The sequence below is a fragment of the Capra hircus genome, chromosome 24, assembly GCF_001704415.2.
Source record: "Capra hircus breed San Clemente chromosome 24, ASM170441v1, whole genome shotgun sequence".
Classification (NCBI taxonomy): Eukaryota; Metazoa; Chordata; class Mammalia; order Artiodactyla; family Bovidae; genus Capra; species Capra hircus.
The window spans coordinates 23,495,692-23,518,588 of record NC_030831.1 but is presented as its reverse complement, the minus strand read 5'-3'; the positions used below and the strand labels follow the sequence as shown (position 1 = coordinate 23,518,588).

General features: G+C 37.9%; 1 protein-coding gene across 2 annotated transcripts in view; it reads right to left on the bottom strand.

Annotated features, from left to right (window-relative positions):
• NOL4 (nucleolar protein 4) overlaps positions 1-22,897 on the bottom strand; it is a 468,589-nt gene that overhangs the window by 103,099 nt on the left and 342,593 nt on the right. For both annotated transcript variants that reach the window (XM_018039797.1, XM_018039798.1), the window contains one exon: positions 16,970-17,083. In XM_018039797.1, coding sequence (XP_017895286.1) covers positions 16,970-17,083 — 114 coding nt within the window. The remainder of the gene's footprint in view (positions 1-16,969; positions 17,084-22,897) is intronic.

Here is a 22,897-nt window from a genome sequence, read left to right as displayed (position 1 = left end):
AGTGGAAAGCAATAGTGCTCACAGAACTGAGACATCCTCTCCCCAGCCTCCCCATTTGGTCTTAAAACTGTATTTATCAAGCTGTCAGGCAACATTTTAAATTACAGTATTAATTCCAATGATGCCTGCTCTATTTGGCCACATATTACCGTTCTCAGGCTTGAACATTTCCTGTTGTGTTGGCAGGCATCTCATTAAAAGGCTTTTTCCTTTCCTAAAACTGAACGTTCTGCTATGCTACATCAAGCCACGAGCGGACGTTTTATTTACTGCTTATCCTTTTCCCAGGATATGACTAGGTATCTTTGGGGCTCAGAATGATGAAAGCCAAAACTGCTTTAATCCCACAGAGTGATGAAATACTATAAAGCTGATATTCCAAAAGACACCTGGAGGCCATTACAATGTTACCTGGGAATATAATCAAGTCCTAAAATATGCTGTGCTACCCAGAGAACCAGGAAGGGGATTTAGCTTTGTGGGCTGAGAGCTGATCCAGGAGCTGCTTCTAAAGCAGATGCACCTTGAGACGGGGGTGTGGAAATAAACACAGGAGAGGCACTGGAGCTGACAGACTGCCTGGGCAAAGACGTACTGGGGGAAAGAGGGTGTGCTTGGAGCGCTAAAGGTGCTGCTCCACGTTCACACATTTCTAAAGCCCCTAAATGTCCTTTCTGTAGAAACAAAACAGGAGCAACAAGGAGGACTGCATTTCCTCGTCCTGTGATTTTTAGCCATGAATAAGAACAGTAAGGATGTAGACTTTACATAGTAAGTAAATAGTAAAGATGGCCTTAAGATTTGGAATTTATGAAGCATTCTGATTTTCATTGCTCAAAACATTACTCTGAAATCAAAAGAAAGCTAAATTCTTCATACTGTACTAGTCTTCTCCTTCTTTTTAAAGAAAACTCTGTTTCTAGTGAAATATGAAAAAAAAAAAAATCACTGAAGAAAGGGAGGTGGGAGGGCGTAAGGAAGGAAGGAAAATCTAAACTAAAAAATGAATGCTTCCAGGCCCTTCTCTTTTATAAAGTAAGTAACTGAACTAAGTGGCCTGTGAGTTTCTCAGAAGCTCCAATGATTTTTGAGTCCCGTATTTCCTATAGTAAAAATGATAATTTACAAATTTGAAAAATAAGCTATTTTTTTGAAACATTATGTATATATTAGTAATCCCCAAGTATAGCAACTTTGTGTGTCCGTCCACATACATGGTTAAAACAGGCCACTGCATCAGTGTCTACAGAATGTATTTTCCAAAGGCCTGAATCAAAGGTTACATGCTTCCTCTAAATTTCTCAGGTTCCCAATACCAGAAAGCAAGCTTGTAGCAAAAACAACCAACAAGAAGGTTAGTAGAAAGCTTTACTTTAACTGCTGTTTATTGATGGGGACCATGATGCCTTTGGGATTCAGATAGACTTCCACATCTACCTACTTTGTAACTTAAGTTCACAATTACACATTTGACCTCTTTTTGTATTGATACTTTTGCTGTCTGCTCTCTTTTTTAGAACTCAGAACCTTGACTTCCATTAAACCTCACATTTACATAGTGGATTTGGAATAGGAGGCTAGACTCAAACCTCAAGTATGAAAACAGCAAAGGTTTCTGCCAGATGCCGGAGCCCCCTGAGGGCCCTTATATATCAAGTCCAGAATGCACTATTATGTTTTCTTAAATAACAGAACTAGCACCAAAACCAAGAAGAAATAACATGGAATATTACCAGAGAAGTGATTTAGTGAGAAGTTTGATCTTGATGCAGGAATCTCACTGGACTTTCTACTTAATTCTTTCATTAGAAATGCTACTTTGATCTTGCTTGTGTTCAAGGCAAAATGGTAAAGGAAGCTTAAAAACAAATGTGACTGGATTTTTGATCTACACAAGTATCATTTTCTTCTTGATTAATAAGTGCAGGTAAGAACTCATAGAAAACAGCTTTGCATAAACCCCTAAAAGAGTCACAGATAGTTTTCCTTATATTCTTTTGTTGTTGTTCAGTAGCTAAGTCATGTCCAATTCTTTGTGACTGTAGCATGCCAGGCTCCTCTGTCCTTCACTACCTCCTGGAGTTTGCTCAAATTCATATCCATTGAGTCAGGGATGCTATCTAACCATCTCCTCCTCTGCTGCCCCCTTCTCCTTTTGCCTTCAATCTTTCCCAGCATCAGGATCTTTAACAGGATATAAATTATACATATTCTTTTAACCAGGTATAAATAAGGGCAAATACAGACTGCTCTGTAGACACTGAGAAGCCATTGGATTGTTAAAGAAAAAAAAATTAGTATTTCTGGACAAGGCAAAGAACACTGACAGCACAGGAAAGATGGGGCGTTCTTCCTGAGGATGAGAGATTTTTATAAGAGATAGATCCATTTCAGCAAAGTTGATAGGTAAAGATCAATTTGGCTACCAAGGTTCTCAGGCAGTCAGGACTGCCTTCACCATTATAAGAAAGAGGCAAATTACCAAAAAAAGCGAGTTGACCTGCCGCAGGGAGTTTTCTCTAGGGCAGACTGCACAACATCACCTATTTCATCACCTGCTCCATGGTACCCATGTCAGTAGCTGAAGCTCTGATGTCAGCATCACCCAATCCTTAGTAAATATTCATAACTAAGTCTGCCTTTAAAAGTTTTGATCCAAAGATTTTAAGGCATGAAATAAAGATGCACTGAGAGTCTAGGAATATTTCCACTACAAATGAAAGTAAAGTCATATGTAATAAAGGCTAATCCACAGCTGTCTAGAATTCCCAGCTCTGCAGAAGCCCTGCAGAGTGCTAGTGACTAAAGTGCTAGTAACTGAAGAGGACAATATATATTTCTTGAGGCCACTGGGCTCAGGGTATTTACCAACTGAGTCATGCCAGACGTCATACATCTCTTTAGGAAGCACAGCCCAATGTGTCAAGCTATTACATTGTCTAATTTCATAATAAACTTGTGACTATGGCTAAATCTCCCTAATACACATAACATTATTGTTTCAGAGTAAGTAATGGGTTTTAAAGTGGTTAGATTAAAGAGAAAAGACAAGACAAGGAATGAACAAATTATGAGAAATAAATTACAAAAATGAATATATTTGGCATAAACTAAGTATGTCAGACTCTTCATTTATCTGCTAAGCCTAAAATAACTGGTTTTAAAAGAAATGATATTAACAAAAATGCAGTCTTTGCAGAGAACCCAATAAACCATATGTTCCCCTGACTTTGGCACTGAAAAGTGTATCAACATATTATGATGAATTTCTCTCTCTGAATTCAAACCACCTACTCATATCCTGATATTTATCTACTTGAAATTAATAACATCCTAAGCCAAAGATGTACCTAAAAAAAAAATCATTTCTATACAAATGTGGAAGAATGCTCAACGAAGCCAGAAAACCAAACAGTAAAACAGATTGAGTAATAGGAAGACAGGAAAACAAAATCAGAAATCCAGCATCCACCAATGGCCCCCTCCCCAAACTCCGTTGATATCACCCAAAAGCTTCTCAGATTCAGATTCCCCATCTGTATAAAAGGGAAACCATTTGATCAGTAGTCTTCTTAGCTCTTCTGAGAAACCCAAAGCATCATGCACTGTGTATCATAACTCAGATATACACTGATATATGATTATAGAAGGAAAATACATACACTAAGAAAAAATTTTTAAAGAAGTAAACTTACTCTCAATTTAAGAAAAAATAGATGAAAAGGCATTGAGGAAAATCATAGTGTTCGTTTTTTGAGACATCATAAAAAAGATGAAAATTTTTACAGTAGAAAGAATAATAATCTATGTGTATAGTTACACATGTTGAAGCTATAGGAAAACATTTACCTCTGATTTCTCATTAGCTGAGCTAACATTGCAGCCTGGAAGAGTAGGTATTCCCAAATCACTCATTCATAACTTTGAAACACCCTAGAGCAGATTAGTCTTCATAATTACTTTTTGGTATTAGTTCAAATTTAAATATTTTCACATTTAAATAGTTAATCTGAAATGTAGGTGGTAGAGAAAAGAATTATTGCTGAATTGGGGCCTCACCTTTGCCCTGGTACAGATACATTTCATTGTCCCTAGGGTTCCAAAGCTTCCCCAAAATTGGACATTCCACCCTCCTTCCACTCATCTTGGCATGTATTTAAAATCCAAATAACTTCATAGAGGGCTTCCCAGTAGCTCAGCAGTAGAGAATCCACCTGCCAGTGTAGGAGATGCAGGTTTGATCCCTGTATCAAGAAGATCCCCCTGGACAAAAAAACAGGCAACTCACTCTAGCGCAGCCTGGGAAATTCTATGGACAGAGGAGCCAGGAGGGTTGCAGTGCATTGGGTCACAAAGAGACGGACGTGAGTCAGCAACTAAACAACAACTTACTAGAGCATTTAAAATGTCCACAATCTAACCTTCAATCTAACACTTTCTCCTTTTATGTCTTCCCAAGAATCTCAAGTTTCCCTCACAGGAGATTACTGTTTTTAATACTCAGGAAACGTTCATATTCCATGTGTCTGGAGCATCATTGTTTAGCTTTTTTGTCTCTCAAAATCTCTTTCATTTCTCAAGCTCTGGCTCAAATATTGCCTCCTCTGGGAAGCCCTCCTGGCAGAAATAGGAGCACTCTCCTCTTGCTTTTACAACAATCTAATCACACCCTTATAATTTCATTTACCATACTGATTTCACTTGTCTTTAATAGAATGTGAGTTTTTAGAGGAAAAATATTATACTTCAGCAAGCTGCGAAGAGAGAATAAAAATACCAGGTCAGTAGCAAATGACATAAGTAAACCTACTACCTGGTAAAGCCTCAATAAAGTTTCCCCATCCTTGTTGTATAGCCTCTGTACCAAGCAAAATGTCTTCTATATAAGGAATAGTTGCTAAATAAACTACTTCAGGGCTACATAGCACGAGTTTTCTCCTATTAATCATATTCTTTGCAGATAAAAGTACATGATATATTTAACGAATGACCTAGAGCAATTAAAAAACCTTGGGAAAAGAAGAATTTAAAACTTCTACCATTTAGTTATCCTATAAAACTCAAGTTGGAAATAAAACACATTTGAAGTCCATCTACATTATTAATCTAATGCTGGAAGAGTACGGATCTGTAAAGCAGTTATCTTGGTATATTCTGTACCAACAGAAGACAGGTCAAATATTCTTCCCTACAGAGCAAATAAAAATTTTAGTAAAACTATTTTAGCCTTTTTTCTCAAATAATGTATACAAAGAACTCAAATTTTAAATGAGAATAGTAAATATTCATTGTAATTATAAGTGATATTTTATATATCTGTGCATGCTAAGCTGCTTCAGTTGTGTCTGACTCTTTGTGACCCTATAGACTGAAGCCTGCCAGGCTCCTCTGTCCATGGGATTCTCCAGGCAAGAATATTGGGGTGGGTTACCGTTCTTTTCTCCAGGGGATCTTACTGACCCAGGGATCAAACTCTGGTCTCCTGCATTGCAGGTGGCTTCTTTACTGTCTTGAGCCACTAGGGAAGTGAACATTGTGGTGGTTTAGCTGCTAAGTCGTGTACAACTCCTGTGAATCCATGGACAGTAGCCTACCAGGCTCCTCTATCCACAGGACTCCCTAGGCAAGAATACTGGAGTGGGTTGCCATTTCCTTCTCCAGGGGATCTTCCTGACCCAGGGATTGAACCTGGGTCTCCTGCACTGCAGGCACATTCTTTACTGACTAACTTACAAGGGAAGCCCAGTCAACATTTAAATTTGGTATATATATTTACTTTTCCTTAGTTTTTATGTTTATAAAATGTCTATGTTTACAAAAATATAAAAATGAAAATGTATAATTTTTTTCTTATTTTAATTGTTTTAAAATGTGATCATAATCATTCCCAGAGTTTGTTCTGGTATAATAGAGGTATGATGGTTGGTTTGCGGTAGTGAGAATGTCTCCAAGTCCTCTGGATGGGTTTACTAATTTGCCCACCATGACAAATTCATGTGCTCATGAATTTAAGGTTCAATGTCTATCCACTTGTGTTAGCTATTTCCCACATAGCAAAGACCTCCTTTGCTTTGGAATGATGATTTACTAAACCCTGCCAGGCATTTTAGAGACCATATGCGCAGAGTGAGCAGATGCTTCAGGATACACCTAGTCACACCCTCCAGTGGTGACTGTGCAAAGAGCATATTTGCCGGGGGCCAGCGTGAGGAACTCCGCCCATGGCAAAGGTCATGAGGAAGGAGGCTTGGCATATGCAAAGGCGTGATCAAGCCTCAGGAAACCCCCTGTTCCCGAGCATCTAACCCCAAAGCCAGAGTCTGTTTTATGCTCTCACCTACACCTCTGACTTTACGGGGGGCTCTCCCCCTTAACCGTTTCTCTTGGAGAAGGAGTAAACGTGCAGCTCCAAGGCAATAAAAATTCCTGGGCGTGACAAGAGTGTTTGAGCTTACGGACTCCTCTGAAGGTTATCTAGCCCACCTGTACAGGTTCGTCCAGCCACATGAGATTGTTTATAGCCTCCCAATCTGAGAGGCATGAGATGCTTTAGACTTACTAAAGGCAAATTCTTTTGGGGAGTTAGAAATTATTAGTATAATGGGTTGGTTAGGAATTATATTGGTGAGGGGTTTTTCATTTGTTGTGTCAATAATTACTGCTAATTCCCTGCTCTGGGTGGGACAAGGGTGTCTCAGGTCAAACCTCTCTGCTGACAGACTAGCTTGTGTGACAGGATTATCCATACTCCTGCCACATGATTGTTTACTACCTCTCAACCATAAACAGCACAGAGAATTTTGGAGTATTTTGAGAGTCTTAATTAGCATAGGGCTTTTTCTTCTTGTTGAGTCAATGATTGCCTCCATATCCTTAGGCACCTGGGAATATATTAATCAATATATTTGGACTATAGAAAAGGAAATATAGTAGTTTTTGATGTTAGCAATACTAGACTTTTTGAGTTAATGGATTTTCTCTTTTGTAATAGATCACTGTACTTTGTTATAAATCACTGTGTCCTTGCTATGTAAGAATGTAACTTTATCATATCTTAAGACTAAATAGATCTTAAGGGGAGCATTGGTGAAAGGATTTTCATTTGTTGGGCTGATGTTTGCTGCTAAATCTCCATGTTCCCTACCCTTATAATGAATATAACTAACATATAGGAGAAATAAGTATTAACCTTTAAGCATATAGGAGAAATAAGTATTAACCTTTAAGACTAATCATGTTAACCTTGGGTTAAGTAAATTCCTTTCTTGATTGTAACTCACTACACCCTCACCCTATAGGAATGTAACTTTATTTGGAGGGTGGTGCCTGGTTTAAGAAAAAACACCCTTGGAAGAAATAAGTTTTTTGGTTATCAGAAAGAAAGGATCATAAAATGTCAGCAGGTCTCACTCATGGCCAGAAGATGATGTAATATCCCTAAGACCTTTTTTTATACATTTATGTGAAGCACCTGATTTTGATAAAGGTCAGGACTGCTGACCCCGCGTGACTGTATTCATCCCTATGTGTAACAAAAGGTATATAAGCAAACCCCAAAATAAAGAAATCGGATCAGTTTCCAGAAAGACTGATTCCCCCATGTCACTTCTTTCTTGCTCCCATTTTTCTGGCTGAATTCCCATCTGGAGCATGGATGCTATTCCATGTAATCCAAGTTATTCAGCCTCTTTTTCTCCATTAATCTTCCTACTACACTATCCATTTCTAATCTTTCTATATTTGTGATTAAATATGTATTTTTCCAAAGACGCCAACTCTGTCCCCACCTTCGAATCACCCTGGATCCACCGGGGCTGGACCCCGGCACATATTTATGCACAGTTGAAACTGATGAAAACATGCATACTTGAAGATTACTGAGCCTTGTCTTTTTGTGGCATTCTATTTGCAGCAAACTGTTGGATGTCATGGTTTCCCTATTGTAAATGTTAAACATGGTAATTTAATTGATGGTGACTTCCAAATTAGAAAAGGATGTAACTGCAATCTCAGGAGATATTATTGAACGTAGTTGAGTGATGAATACAAAATGGAATTACACTTTAAGAATACAACTGAAATTAGAAATCATCTGTGGCTTAGCTTTTGACTAGGGGCCTAAGTGCTATGGCCATTGACAATTACTTCCTTCTTGCAAAGAAATAAAATTAAATTAAAGGGTCTGGTTAAGTTATTTTTATCTTCAAGCATGCAATTTTTACTTTCAGACTTGGGTGAATTTTAAAACCAAAAAGTAGACAGAAGGTAGAAAAAGATGGAGGAAGAATTCATTTGATATAATGAGTGCAAATCTGTGAAAAATTGTGGGTTTTGAACCTCAAGGCCAGTCTCTTCAAAAGGGGAGTAACCTGAGTTACGAGTTTGTAATCAAGGAATAGATCTGAGAATTTATTATTCTCATTCCTGTATTCAAATCCTAGACTAGTCTATGCATAGCAGTACTTCTCAAACAGTATTACCACCCCTCGGGGACATATGGAAAACACATATTAGGTGAAACAGGAAGTGGATGGACAAGCTTACGGGAAGTTCTGACATGCTCTCGGCAGTCTCAAAAGACTGAGAACTGTCTCTGTTCCCATACGAGTTTTAAAAAGTCTGCTGTTTGCAGGTGAGACCTGAATAGGATTCACTGAGCCTAAAGTTTAATTTCATTTTAGGTATACAAATGTTTTGGGGCATGCTTTAAAATACACCTTGAATTGTTTCAGGAATACACTACCATGTAAATCAAAGGAGTATTGTGCTATAGTTTGTTTGGAACTTTACCAATAGTTTTACGATGTTTGGAAAGTTCATGTCATAAAGTATCCACAACACACATGTATCAAAGGACAGGTGTAGCTGCTTCTTCGTCACTGATTTGAGGGACAGGTAGAAGCAGCTGATGACTTTATTGTATCTTCTTGAGTGTGACTCTTTGCAACCCCATGGATGATGGCCCTCCAGGCTCCTCTGTCCATGGGATTCTCCAGGCAAGAATACTGGAGTGGGTAGCCATTCCCTTCACTAGGGTATCTTCTCTGACCCAGGGTGTCATGCATTGCTGCTAGATTCTTTAGTGTATGAGCCACCTGGAAAGCTCATTGTATCTTCTAGTGATGTGGAATCCCCATGTTTCCACACCAAAGCACATGTTGTTAGATTATATACGTGTGTGTGTGTGTGTGTGTGTGTGTGTGTGTGTGTGTGAAGTTGCTTTAGTCCTATTTGACTCTTTGCGACCCTATGGACTGTGGCCTGCCAGGCTCCTTAGACCATGGGATTCTCCAGGCAAGAATACTGGAATGGATTGCCATGCCCTCCTCCAGGATCTTCCTGACCCAGGGATCGAACCGACGTCTCTTACATCTCCTTCATTGTCAGGCAGGTTCTTTACCACTAGTGCTACCTGTGAAGCCTGTTAGATTATGTATTACTAGTTAAATAAATAACGCATTTACACACTAAGATCAAGATGTTATACACATATATTTAAATTGTGAGCATAGATAGTTTCAGTTCAGTTCAGTCGCTCAGTCGTGTCTGACTCTTTGTGACCCCATGGACTGCAGCACACCAGGCCTCCCTGTCCATCACCAACTCCTAGAGTTTACCCAAATTCCTGTCCATTGAGTCGGTAATGCCATCCAACCATCTCATCCTCTTTTGTCCCCTTCTCCTCCTGCCCTCAATCTTTCCCAGCATCAGGGTTTTTCCAAATGAGTCAGTTCACATCAGGTAGTTTATCTTAACTATAAATTATGTTTCAGGATCTAAAAGTGGGGCATGTCAAGGCATTAATTGTAAAAATGACACGCTATGTTTGAAAGGTTTAGGAATCATTGATTAAGAATCAAAGATTCCCAGGGACTTTCCTGGGGATCCAGTGGATAAGACCTCATGCTCTCAATGCAGGGGGCCTGGGTTCAATCCCTGATCAGCAAACTAGATTCCACATGCCACAACTAAAGATCCTACATGTAGCAATGAAGATCAAAGGTCCCTCATGCCACAGCTAAGACCTGGCACAGCCAAGGAAGTTAAAAAAGAATCAAAGATTCCTAGATTGTTAGAAGTTAAAACAAGCTTTTAATGGGTATATGTTTATAAAACAAGCAAAAATGTTTATTTTTATATGAATAAGGTAGAAATTAAGGGCATGGACCATATGTTTATGAAGAGTTTTAAAAACTGTGCTAGTTTTTAATCCAATTCTCATAATTTATCCTGAAGAAATAATTGGCAAGACATCCTTTTCACAGGAAAATTATGGTAGAAATAATAAAGTCAATACTTAATAATTCAGGAAACACTAAGTGATAGAGTATTAAGTGGCTTTTAAAAATAATCCATAAATTTACATTTGTTGTTCAATTGCTCAGTCATGTCTGACTCTTTGCGACCCCATGGACTGCAGCACACCAGGCTTCCCTGTCCTTCACCATCTCCCAGAACTTGCTCAAACTCACGTCCATTGAGTCAGTGATGCCATCCAGCCATCTCGTACTCTGTTATCCCCTTCTCCTGCCTTAAAACTTTCCCAGCATCAGGGTCTTTTTTAATGAGTCAGCTCTTCACATCAGATGGCCAAAGTATTGTAGCTTCAGCTTCAGCATCAGTAATTCCAATGAATATTCAGGATTGATTTCCTTTAGGATTGATTGGTTTGATCTCCTTGCAGTCCAAGGGACTCTCAAGAGTCTTCTTCAACACCACATTTCAAAAGCATCGACTCTTTGGCGCTCAGCCTTCTTTATGGTCCAACTCTCACATCCATACATGACCACTGGAAAAACCATAAGTTTGACTAGATGGACCTCTGTTGGCAAAGTAACGTCTCTGCTTTTTAATATGCTGTCTAGGTTGGTCAAAGCTTTTCTTTCGAGGAGCAAGCATCTTTTAATTTCATGGTTGCAGTCATAATGATACAGTAAATATTCATAACATTAAGCTAAGTGGAAGGATACGGTGTGATACTATTTTGCTTTTTAAAGCAAGGAGCTTTGCATAAAAAGAGTAGTAGAAAGAATCATACTCTAAAACTGAAGAGTGGAACTACTAGTAAATTATATTTCTTCTCTATACATTTCTCTATTACCTAAATTATCAAAAAATAAGCCTGCAGGTCTGAAAAGTTGTTTTTTTTTTAATGTTCCTACTATATACATGATTTTTTAAAAGGTTTTTGGATATGGACCATTTTTAAAGTCTTTCTTGAATTTGTTACAGAACTGCTTCTGTTTTATGTTTTGTTTTTTTTTTGGTCTCCAGGGATGTGGGATCTTAGCTCACTGACCAGGGATAAACCCACATCCCTTGCATTGGAAGGTGAAGTCTTAACCACTGGGAAGTCCTTTAGCGTAATTTTAGAAAGCACAAAGATTGGATTCAAGTGGGGATCTATCCTGAGCAGCTCTGACCTAAGAATACTAAGCCCCAGTGTCTCCCCTTCATGATAAGTCATGACGGTTACATAAAATAGGCTTACAACTCTCCTTGCACAGTGCTACACCCATATATGTTCCTGCTATTTCTGTTGTTCTTAATATTATTACTAAAGAGGAAAATAAGACCTACTACAGTTAGATGTCTTAGGAAGTATATTTTATCTCAGTTGTTTAAAATCCCCTTGTGTTACAGAGGAAATATATGCAAGTGACTATTATACTGTAGGTGGTACTTTGTCTTACATAGTATATATTCTCCTTTGGATGAAAGGGCCATGCTGAAACATGTTGGAACACTCAAAGATACAGTTTTCTTTCTCCGAAATGCTGTATGTAATAAAGATAAATGCTAGAAGTTGACTAAAAGCTGAGGATGACAGAGTAGGAGTAGGAGAATGTGGGCTGGAAGCTTGAAACCACAGAAACAGGTTTCGAGCTCTATCTTAGCTACTATCACAATGCTTACATTTAAGCAGAAAAGTCTATTGAACAATATGACTTTCAATTATGCATCTGTGGAATTTTGTAAATGTTGTCAAAAGGACATGCAGAAGGAAATATGAAGGAGACCTGCCTGTCTCAGAAACTGTCTTGAATCTGTTGTTTCAGTTATTCCCCAAATACATTCACAGCAAACTGAAACACTGCCCCCATGCCTATGTGGCTGAATCTTTTACCTTGAGGGCTACAATTACCTACATTTCTTTTAATAACATGCCCAGTCATTGGTACCCTAACAAAGGAAAAATCATGAAGATGTACAAGCCACATTCACCAGCACTACAGAGAACACAGCAGCAGGAACTACAGGCTTACTAAATATTTTTAGGTCTTCGGCCAATGGTTTCCTGCTGGTTTACTAACAAGGACTTTCTTTTTTGTAATACATGACTCAGAAATACATCAGTTTTCAGGATGTTTTCCCCTGCTCTCTCACCTTTTATGTCACAAGCAGCTAACATGTCATTTTCCCTTTTCCCCTAGAGTGTTCTTTCCAATAGAATCAAAGGTGTCACACCACAGTCTACCATTGATTTCTTATCTGTCCCAGTCACCACAAAAACTGTCACCCAATACTCATGCTGCATTGCCCTTCATGAGGCTGGATCTTCCAAGGAGGCCCTTGACCATTGGTTTCCTGTATTCTTCCTATAAAACTCCAGTTTAACTGAAAGAACAAATTGGGAGAAGAAACAAGGGGACCCTCACACAGTAACCTGAGATTTCAATAAGCCTAGGAATAACATATATGTCATCCTTCAAATGGAGAAGGCAATGGCACCCCACTCCAGTACTCTTGCCTGGAAAATCCCATGGATGGAGGAGCCTCGTAGGCTGCAGTCCATGGTGTCGCTAAGAGTTAGACACGACTGAGCGACTTCACTTTCACTTTTCACTTTCATGCATTGGAGAAGGAAATGGCAACCCACTCCAGTGTTCTTGCCTGGAGAATCCCAGGGACGGGGGAGCCTGGTGGGCTGCTGTCTATGGGGTCGCACAGAGTTGGACACAACTGAAGCGACTTAGCAGCAGCAGCATCCTTCAAAAAGAGTAAAATGCACACAGACAGGAGATAAATGACCAACAAGTGGCTGGTTCTAATCTCTCTCACTTTATGCCTCTGTCTCTCTGGTGAGATGAAGTGTAACCGAAAATATTGAGATGGATTTGTTTTTAAGGAAATGGTAGTGAAATAATGGGCTTCCCAGGTGGCGCTAGTGGTAAAGAACCCACCTGCCAATGCAGGAGATGTAAAAAATGCAGGTTTGATCCCTGGGTCAGGAAGATCCCCTGGAGGAGGGCATGGTAACCCACTCCAGTGTTATTGCCTGGACAGAGGAGCCTAGTGGGCCATGGTCCATAGGGTTGCAATGAGTCAGACATGACAGAAGTGACTTAGCACATACACACAGTCAAATAATACATAAATAACACAGAAAAGAGACAATCTTTTAATTTGAGCTATGGCATAGAATTAGACAGGTGAAGTCTGACTCTGCCCATCTTTTTGAATTGCCAAGGTGAGGAAGGATTTCCTAGGTAACATAGACATTCCAGATTTTCATGTTAAAAGAAAATAAATGCTGACCATATTCTGTAATACACTGGGGACTGACCTTAGCCCTGTGCTATCTTACTGCTGACAAGGCAGAAGGCTCCTGCCCTTGCCACTGGCTTGCTTCAGGCTTGAGGCTCCCCCTGCACACACACACTGGATCCTGGGGCAAGGTGGACATATGAAATAAGGTATTTAACACATCCATAGTACCTTTCATGTTCATAGCTCAAAGAGCTTTATAAAGGCCAATTAATTTATCAAGTTTCATAAACTCTGAAGGACACATATAATTACAGCTCTATGTGTGGCTGACCAGAGGCAACAAGTAGTCATATGTGTGGATGAACAGGATTTAGATTTTAATTGTCTCATGTTTGAAATTTCAAGCACCTACAGAAAGCCAGGGGCACAATGAAGAAGTTCTGAGTCACTGGCAAATTCTAAGAATTGTGAGTTGGGTTAAGAACATGCCTTAAAAAGTATGATGTCATTGCCAACACCCAAAAGAACTCTGGTTGTCTCTACTTAGGCAAAGAGTGCTTAGATCCAATTAGGAGAGCCCACACATCTCCATGCTTTGATAAAAGTACAGAATCCATTTTGTTGAAGCTTTAGTGCTGCATGCTAAGTGAAATCTACAGAATTCATAGTAAGGAGAAATAGTATTATATGTGTACCCTTTATTTTACAGATTAGACCAATAGGGGTTAAGTGATTTGGCCAAATATTGGTGGATGATCAGGCTTTGGGGATATTGTAAAAGGAGATCATCAGCTCAGTTCAGTTCAGTCGCTTAGTCGTGTCTGACTCTTTGCAATCCCATGAATTGCAGCACGCCAGGCCTCTCGCGGAGTTCACTCAGACTCGTATGCATTGAGTCAGTGACGCCATCCAGCCATCTCATCCTCTGTCGTCTCCTTCTCCTGCTGTCAATCTCTCCCAGCATCAGGGTCTTTCCAATGAGTCAACTCTTCACATCAGGTGGCCAAAGTATTGGAGTTAAAGCCTCAGCATCAGTCCTTCCAATGAACACCCAGGACTCATCTCCTTTAGGATAGACTGGTTGGATCTCCTTGCACTCCAAGGGACTCTCAAGAGTCTTCTCCAACACCATAGTTCAAAAGCATCAATTCTTTGGGGCTTAACTTTCTTCACAGTCCAACTCTCACATCCATACATGACCACTGGAAAAATCATAGCCTTGACTAGATGGACCTTTGTTGGCAAAGTAATGTCTCTGCTTTTGAATATGCTGTCTATGTTGGTCATAACTTTCCTTCCAAGGAGTAAGCGTCTTTTAATTTCATGACTGCAATCACCATCTGCAGTGATTTTGGAGCCCAGAAAAATAAAGTCAGCCACTGTTTCCACTGTTTCCCATGAAGTGATGGGACCGGATACCATGATCTTTGTTTGGAGATCATAGGCAGTACATAATGTGAATCAGTCATCTAATTTTTATAATGACTGCATATATGATTGATACTCCATATATGATTCAGGGAGGGCTTCCCAGGTGACACAGTGGTAAAGAGTCTGCCTGCCAATGTAAGAGACACAAGAAACATAGTCTCTATCCCTGGATCAGGACGATCCCCTGGAGGAGGAAACCCATTCCAGTATTCTGGCTGGGAAGAGTTCATGGGCATAGGAGACTGTCCATGAGGTCAGGAAGAGTCAGACATGACCGAACACGTGTGTGCACACACATGTTTCAGGCAGAGTCTATAGAGTGCAGACTGGGTGAGGCACGTGCAAACTGTCCACAAGGAGAGTGCTTTCCTCTCTCAGCATCCCAACATGCTGCCACTCTGACTTCTAGAATAATCTTTACTCAAATGGACTTAGTCTGACTTCAAAAAACTCCTATTCTGAGATAGTACTATTAATGCTTCTTTAAAATTTTACTGATACCGATACAATGACAGAAAAGCTAGAACATCAATTAAAATAACCTTTCCTAGGCTGAAATTTTTGTTGGTTACCATGTGCCAGGCAAATTGCTAAGTACCTAACATAAATCTAACATTTAGGGTTCTCACACACCCCTATTAAGAATAGTACTTTACTATTATTTTACATATTAGCAAACAGAAACCCAGAAAATGGTAATAATTTGATGAAGATCATTCAGCGAATAAGGGTACAGTTGAGAATCAAAATCAGTTGTATTTAACTCCAGACTACAATCTTAATCACTATGCTAAACTAGATATTGTATATTGGGCCGTAATTTATTTTAAGCAAGATAAATTTTAGAGATATAATCATGACAAAATCTCTACTGAGGACATGTATATGTGAATAAATGTGTTTGGCAAAGAATGAATAGTAAATTTCAAATCAGCATTTATACATATATTTTATCATATGAGGCTAATACCCCACTTTAAATTTAACTAAAGCCTTCATCTTTTGCATTGCTTATAAGTACTGGTATAAGCCATATTAAGTATAAACACATACAGTTAAATAATATCATTCTAAAACATTTTAAAATATTAAGTTGGGAATGGAAAAATGTTTTTTTTTCCTATTTTCTTTGAAACTCATTGGCTCACAGGCAAAACAAATTTCTCAATCATTTTTGAGAAATATGAAGCTCTCAGATCATGTGTTGTAAAAATAATTAGAAGTTGGAATATAGAATACTTTATACATAACACTTAAAATTATATATTATAATTTAGTTTTTAATTATTGATGATTAAGAAAGAGGGCTAGGGAGAAAAAGGAAACAGAGAAAGAAAGACATTCCAGACATGAGAAGGGGAGACAGACAGATGTAGATAAACCAAGGGAAAAACTGAGCAAAACATCAATGAACAATGCACAAAAAATACACATCTATCTTACACGAATATATCCTACATGAATAGCCTTAGAAAAAAGATATAGATAGATGGTACTTAATGGTTATACAGTAAATGACTTGTTAATGAGAATGTAAGCACAGGATGCAGGTTGTCTACATTTTATACCCCATTTTATGACTTTCTAGTCTTCAAGATTATATTGTGTTTTCTACATTCCCAGCATAACCTATTGAAATTTGGCAGTGGACCAGAGGAAATTAAAGAGATGCTCACTTCCATACAAAAAGAGCACAGTCAGGTCACTATCATAAAAGATCAGGTAAATTAATGAAATTACTGTAAGTGATCAGTTAGAGCCTCTTATTTAAATAAGTCTCTAGACTTGAAATTGGATACTAAAAAGAATTCTGGCTCGTTAATTTTACGACTGTCCGTTTTTCATCAGAGAAGAACTTTGGCATTGCATCTCCACTGGTCTCACGGACGTGTATTTTCAAGTTTCAACTCACATCACACAGACAGAAAAACAATCTCTCTGTGGACTTCAAGTCCATTCCAGAGATTTTGCTCTTCCTCACAAATCAGATTAACTTAACCATGTTTGCAACAGCGGACAGTCGCCAGACCGCAAGGCTCCTCAGTACCTGTTGTCTATCCAGGCGCATCCTCTTGGCAGCATTTCTACTCTCACTCTCACAGGCTGAGGCCAAGATACTCTCAGCAACTGCTGAAGTAAGGTGGGAAGGAATAGGTCGAGACTAAAAGAAAAGAGAGAAAAGGACATGAGAAAATTATTAACAGTATCATTAAGAGACCAACACGACACTCAGAAGATATCATAGGACGTGCAAGAGTGTCAATTGATTCCAACTGAACTGATTTTGATAGAAAAAGGAAATGGAAATTTCAAAGATGAATAATGAGAGCTAGTTAGAGGTTAACGTTAGAGATACTACAGATCCATCATTCATTCCCATAGCTCCTTTGTCACCAGTGTTTAATCTGGGCCATTAAGTTTGAACAGGCAGTGGCAAAATTCCTGACTGGGTTTTGTAAGGAAAACAAGTCCTTTACTTCTCTTATAACTTATGACAGTGCACAACAAAACAAAACAAGTAACAGAGCTGAAATAGTTGGAAAAACTGACAGACATTCTGACCATGTCAAACCATCTTAACATGGAATATTATGCCTATTTATAGCCTAAGTTGTGACACAATTGATACAAATAAAATCCTTAAAAAAACCCTTACTTTAGCTTAAAAACAAAACGAAAATTCAGGCCTACAACAATTTTTCTATTACAAAAATTCAGTGTTCTAGACATGAGATGAGTATGTACCTACATGTTTTATTTACAAAATATGTGTTAATATCAATAATGTAATGGGTACATACTGGAAATCTATCTCCTATGTAGCTCACATAGAAATTCATTAAACCCCTGACTAAGTTCCTAATTAGGTACAAACTGTTCGTGATTTTCCATATCATTCATGATAATCTGAAAAGTTTTCCATTTTCCCCATAATTACATGCAAAATTATCTAACTGAAAGATGAAGTACTTAAAGACACTAAACATTTTTTTAAAAAGTAAGACAAGCAAATGGTTGATAAGAAGATATTAATGCATAAAAATTAAATCAGGTGAGACAGCAAAATATGAAATTACAAAAAAAAAGAGTCTTTTAGGAAACTAGCATATGTAATGGCATGCTATCTCAGGTTTTCAAAGCCTCCATCTAAATTACATGTGGATATCATACATATTTACTAGAAGCCACCAAACTCATAACGATCTTTTAAGTATTTTTGTAAATGAACGTGAGCATGCCTTTATTGGACTTGATTCATTTTGCTAACTCTGGCATGTCTCATGTGCTTTAGCAAACGGAATCGTAGCACTTCTATCTCACACAATATTCTACAACAGCTAAATACAGACCCACAGTGCTTTAATGGATACTTCTCATCAGCATTTGTTCAGTGCAGAAAGAGACCAGGCTTTGACCTTGCTTGAACTAGGAAGAAATTTCTGCTGCTACCTCAGCCAACTCCCCCAGGTTTCCAACTTCAAAGTGGCCTCTGCAGGCAAAAGGGAGGAAAGGTATGGGGTACAGTCTCCACTTGCTAACGTTGTAAGATGTTAGAAACACTGGCTGGACAACTTTGATAGTAAAGCATTAGGATCCTCGGGATGTGATTTTTCCAACAGAAAGAAAAGGAAGAGGCCCCACAGGTAGCAGGAAGAAAGCAGCAAAAATATTTTGACAAGGAAATTACAAAGCCAGAACTCTGTATTGGGAATAGAGAGGGTCAAGTGTGGTAAACATTTAAAATTTTTAAACTGCCATAAAGGATATATATGTGATTTTGAAATGAATATTGTTTCATTTCATTCTGCACCTCGCTAAATATGGATAAGACAGTCTAGCTCAGAACTGAAAATATATTCAGCTACAAAGATCAGTGTTTCATTAAAAGATGGCCCTAGCATGGCTCAAAATTATACTCTAAACTTCATGGAAATTGGATATTCAACGTTGTCCTGATACACAACTGAACTGATTCAGTTGATATACAACTGAATTATGTTTTGAGGCAAAGGGGTCATAGGAAAAATGAGAATAAGAACATTCCCTTATTTTAAAAAAATCATTTATTTGACTGTAGCTAGCATTATTCAAATACTAGAAGTGAAAGTGCATACCTTTATAAACTACATCTTTCGATACTTCATTTACTTCTAGACACTAAATTAACAAAAGCAAAGTACAGTATCAGCAGTCTCTATGAAAGTTCTTCATCCATTTCATTTATTCTTTTAACCGGGTATTTCTATTCAAAATTAGGCATGTATAATACTACGTGCTATGCTTAGTTGCTCAGTCGTGTCTGACTCTTTGTGACTCCATGGACTATAGCCTGCCATGCTCCTCGTCCATGGAGATTCTCTAAGCAAGAATACGGGAGTGGGTTGCTGTGCCTTCCTCCAGGGGATCAGGGGATCTTCCCAACCCAGGGATCAAACCCAGGTCTCCCACATTGGACGTGGATTCTTTACTGTCTGAGCCACCAGGGAAGCCCATATAATACTATGAAGCTTCATCAAGCAGATTAAATTGTAGTAATAAATACATACATCCCTTAAATAAATAAAAGTCTGTAGAAAAGAGAGAACACAAGGTAAAACATCTTACAAAGTAAAATTAGTTGGTAGAATTTCCTCTCAAATTCTATTTTTTTTTTAATATTTAAAATGGTAAATGACTTTTACTAGAAAAGTATATGTTATTATGTATAATAACTTATATAGTTTCCTTATTGGAGAAAATGATAGAGTTGGGTTTTTCCAAGATATATTTATTTGGTTTTCTCAGAAATTAGAATAATGTCCTGGCTGAGTAGGACAAGATACTTTTTAAGGTCACTGAGTAACCTATTCATTTCAAGATTTTGGGGAAAAAGTTAACTGCAAGATAAAGCAATCATGTACTCTTTCCTATTAAGAGGAAGCAATGGGTAGAAGCAAAGATATGTGATAAGACATGGCCAGAGGTTAAACAATATAATTTTGAAATTAGAGTTGTTCTGAGTTTATTGTAGAATCATAATCTGATAACTGTAAATGGCCATAGCGATCATTCACCGCACACTTCTTTAAAGTTTGAAGAAACTTTTCTGCCTAATTCTGAACTAGAAATAGAAGCCAGGTTTCATGTACTGCAATTCTCATCTCTTCCACTCTGCCAAATTCTGTTGTATACTTAGTACTTATACATAATTCATTATTAATACAAATATTTCAGGAGAAATATTTACACATAAACTCTTGGCTCAACTAAAAATAAGCATACCAAAGATAGTTATTTAGACAACTGTTTACAATTATAACTGATAAGCTCATGGGAGAAGGGCAGAATGAATGAATAAAATCTCTATTACAGTTTAAGAGATATATATGTGTTTTTCAAGGAGTTTAGAATTGATACTTTCGAACTGTGGTGTTGGAGAAGACCCTTGAGAGTCCCTTGGACTGCAAGGAGATCCAACCAGTCCATTCTAGAGGAGACCAGTCCTGGGTCTTCTTTGGAAGGAATGATGCTAAAGCTGAAACTCCAGTACTTTGGCCACCTTATGCGAAGAGTTGACTCATTGGAAAAGACTTTGATGCTGGGAAAGATTGAAGGAGGGAGGAAAAGGGGATGACAGAGGATGAGATGGCTGGATTGCATCACCGACTTGATGGACATGGGTTTGAGTGAACTCCAGGAGTTGATGAGGGACAGGGAGGCCTGGCGTGCTGTGCTTCATGGGGTCGCAGAGAGTCGGACACAACTGAGCGACTGAACTGAACTGAAGACAAAATGTGTCTCCAAGGAGAACACCAATCCAGTTCATTCTCATTACTTTTAAGATAAATATTAATAATATGGAACTTATATTGAGTGTTAGGTGTGGAGGCATTAACACAAGAATCTTAGGTTCATTATCTGATTTCTTCCAAACAACACTTGAGAAAAAATATAATATTTATATCACTCTTTTAAAGAAAACCAAATTAAGTCCCTATATAATTTTCCCAAGGTCACACAGCTGTGATGTGGAAACCCTAATATGTAATTCTGATGATATGTTTGGAATAATATTCCCTAGTAAAGCTTATTCTCATTGTAAAACTAAGGCCTCAATGAGTTTAAAGAAAACTAGAGCTCTGAAATACTACACATTCTTATAGAGGAATCCATGTACAGCTAATTCAATTTTGTACTGAAACAAAGAATATATTAGGACCTTCTTAAAGTCTTTCTCTTTGAGTGGTCAAAATCCTCATAAAACGTTTTCCTATTAATTTTTTAAAACCCTTCTTCATTAATAACATGATAAAATGGAACTTAATTCAGTCACAAATTGTAAATTGAAGCAATCTAAATTCACAAGATTTTCATTCTGGAGCAAACAGAAGTTCCAAGAAATTACTGTAATACATTAAACATAATAAAGCTTAGTTTCATGCTCAAAATGAGAATGAGGAGCCAGGCAGAGAAGTTCTTTTTTGTTCTTTTTTTCCTGTAAGGCAATCCTGGTAAACTTCCCCTTGGTTCTAATACTGATGAGCCAGTAGTGAATGCTGAGGCTGATCAATACACACAGAGTTCAGTTATGCTGTACCCAGCTATACTTCACTAAATATGAAAGAATTTTGCTGATTTTTCCTCCATAATGTAGCTAATATCTATTTCACAATTCAAAAGTACTTAGACCAAGACAGTAAGAAGGAAATTAATCAATTGTGTTCCTTATAAAAGCAGTGTTAAGAGAGAAATTTGAAACTATTGTTTAGTATGAGTTCTTAGAACCATCTTCATGGGAACTCTCCTTTCCTTTGCTACATTTAATTGCAGAGAGCTTATTCTAAAATCATCTCTTCAGTGTTTTCCTGGCAGTACATTAAGGGCTGTAGTCATGGGTTCCACCAGGGATAAATACAGAAGATTCCTTCTAACACCAGTAAGATGCACAAACTTCCATTGTAATAACTTGAAATAATAATATTTCAACAAAAAATCAAATGCAAAGAATAGATATTATCAGTCGATAATTTATGGAAAATAATACTTCTCCTTGTGATTGAATATAGCTCAGTCAATCTACTATTTGGTGTATATCTTATAAAAGTTAAAAATGATTCAAGAATGTGTATAATCATACACTCTATATGATCTATACCGAGATTGAGATTTGTTGTCTATTTCTTTCCTGGATATGAGATGATCCTAACTAGGCCACACTAATTATCTCTTCATAATTAACTGTCACGCTCAACTGGGATGACTTGATCTATCCTCAGCACTGTCTATACTGTAATAATTATTTGTGCCCAAATCCGTAGTGGCTGTTTCATTAAACAGATGGCTAAACAGTCATGTGGGGCTTTTGGAGTTTAAAAAGTCACATTTTAATTGGGGACTTAAGATCTGATTGCTGTTAGCACAAAGTAAGTGTGTCTTTCCTCATTTATGCATGTAAAACCTACCACACCATTTTTTGGTCTAAAAACTGAAACAATGTTAGAATTCTCTGAACTTCTGCTGTACCCTTAGGATGTGGTAGGATCTTTTTTTTTCGAAGTTATAAAAAAATTAAAAAAAATCAAGAATGTAAGCTTATGTTCATGGGAGACTGTGGCAATGCTCTCCATTCCAGTGTTAAATAGAGCTTAATCAAGTATTAGACAAGCTGGACTGAGAGCAACTGTGACATCCACCCGAGATTTTAAGTGAATGAGTTTTTCAAAATAATTAAAGCAAGTGATTCAGTAGTCAGAGTGTAGGTAGGTTACATCTTAAATTAAGATGATATCTCCCAATCTTGTTACTTTATAAAACACATAATTTGACAATTCTGCAGCCTGAATGACATGCATATCCTATCATCCCAAAATGGTATACTCATGCCTCAACACATAACTGGTACAGTGTAAAAAGTTGCAGCTCCCAAGGTATCCCTTCTGAATAGGTAGCTTCACCTATGGACATCAGTAGACTAAAGCAAAGTTTAGCAACTATG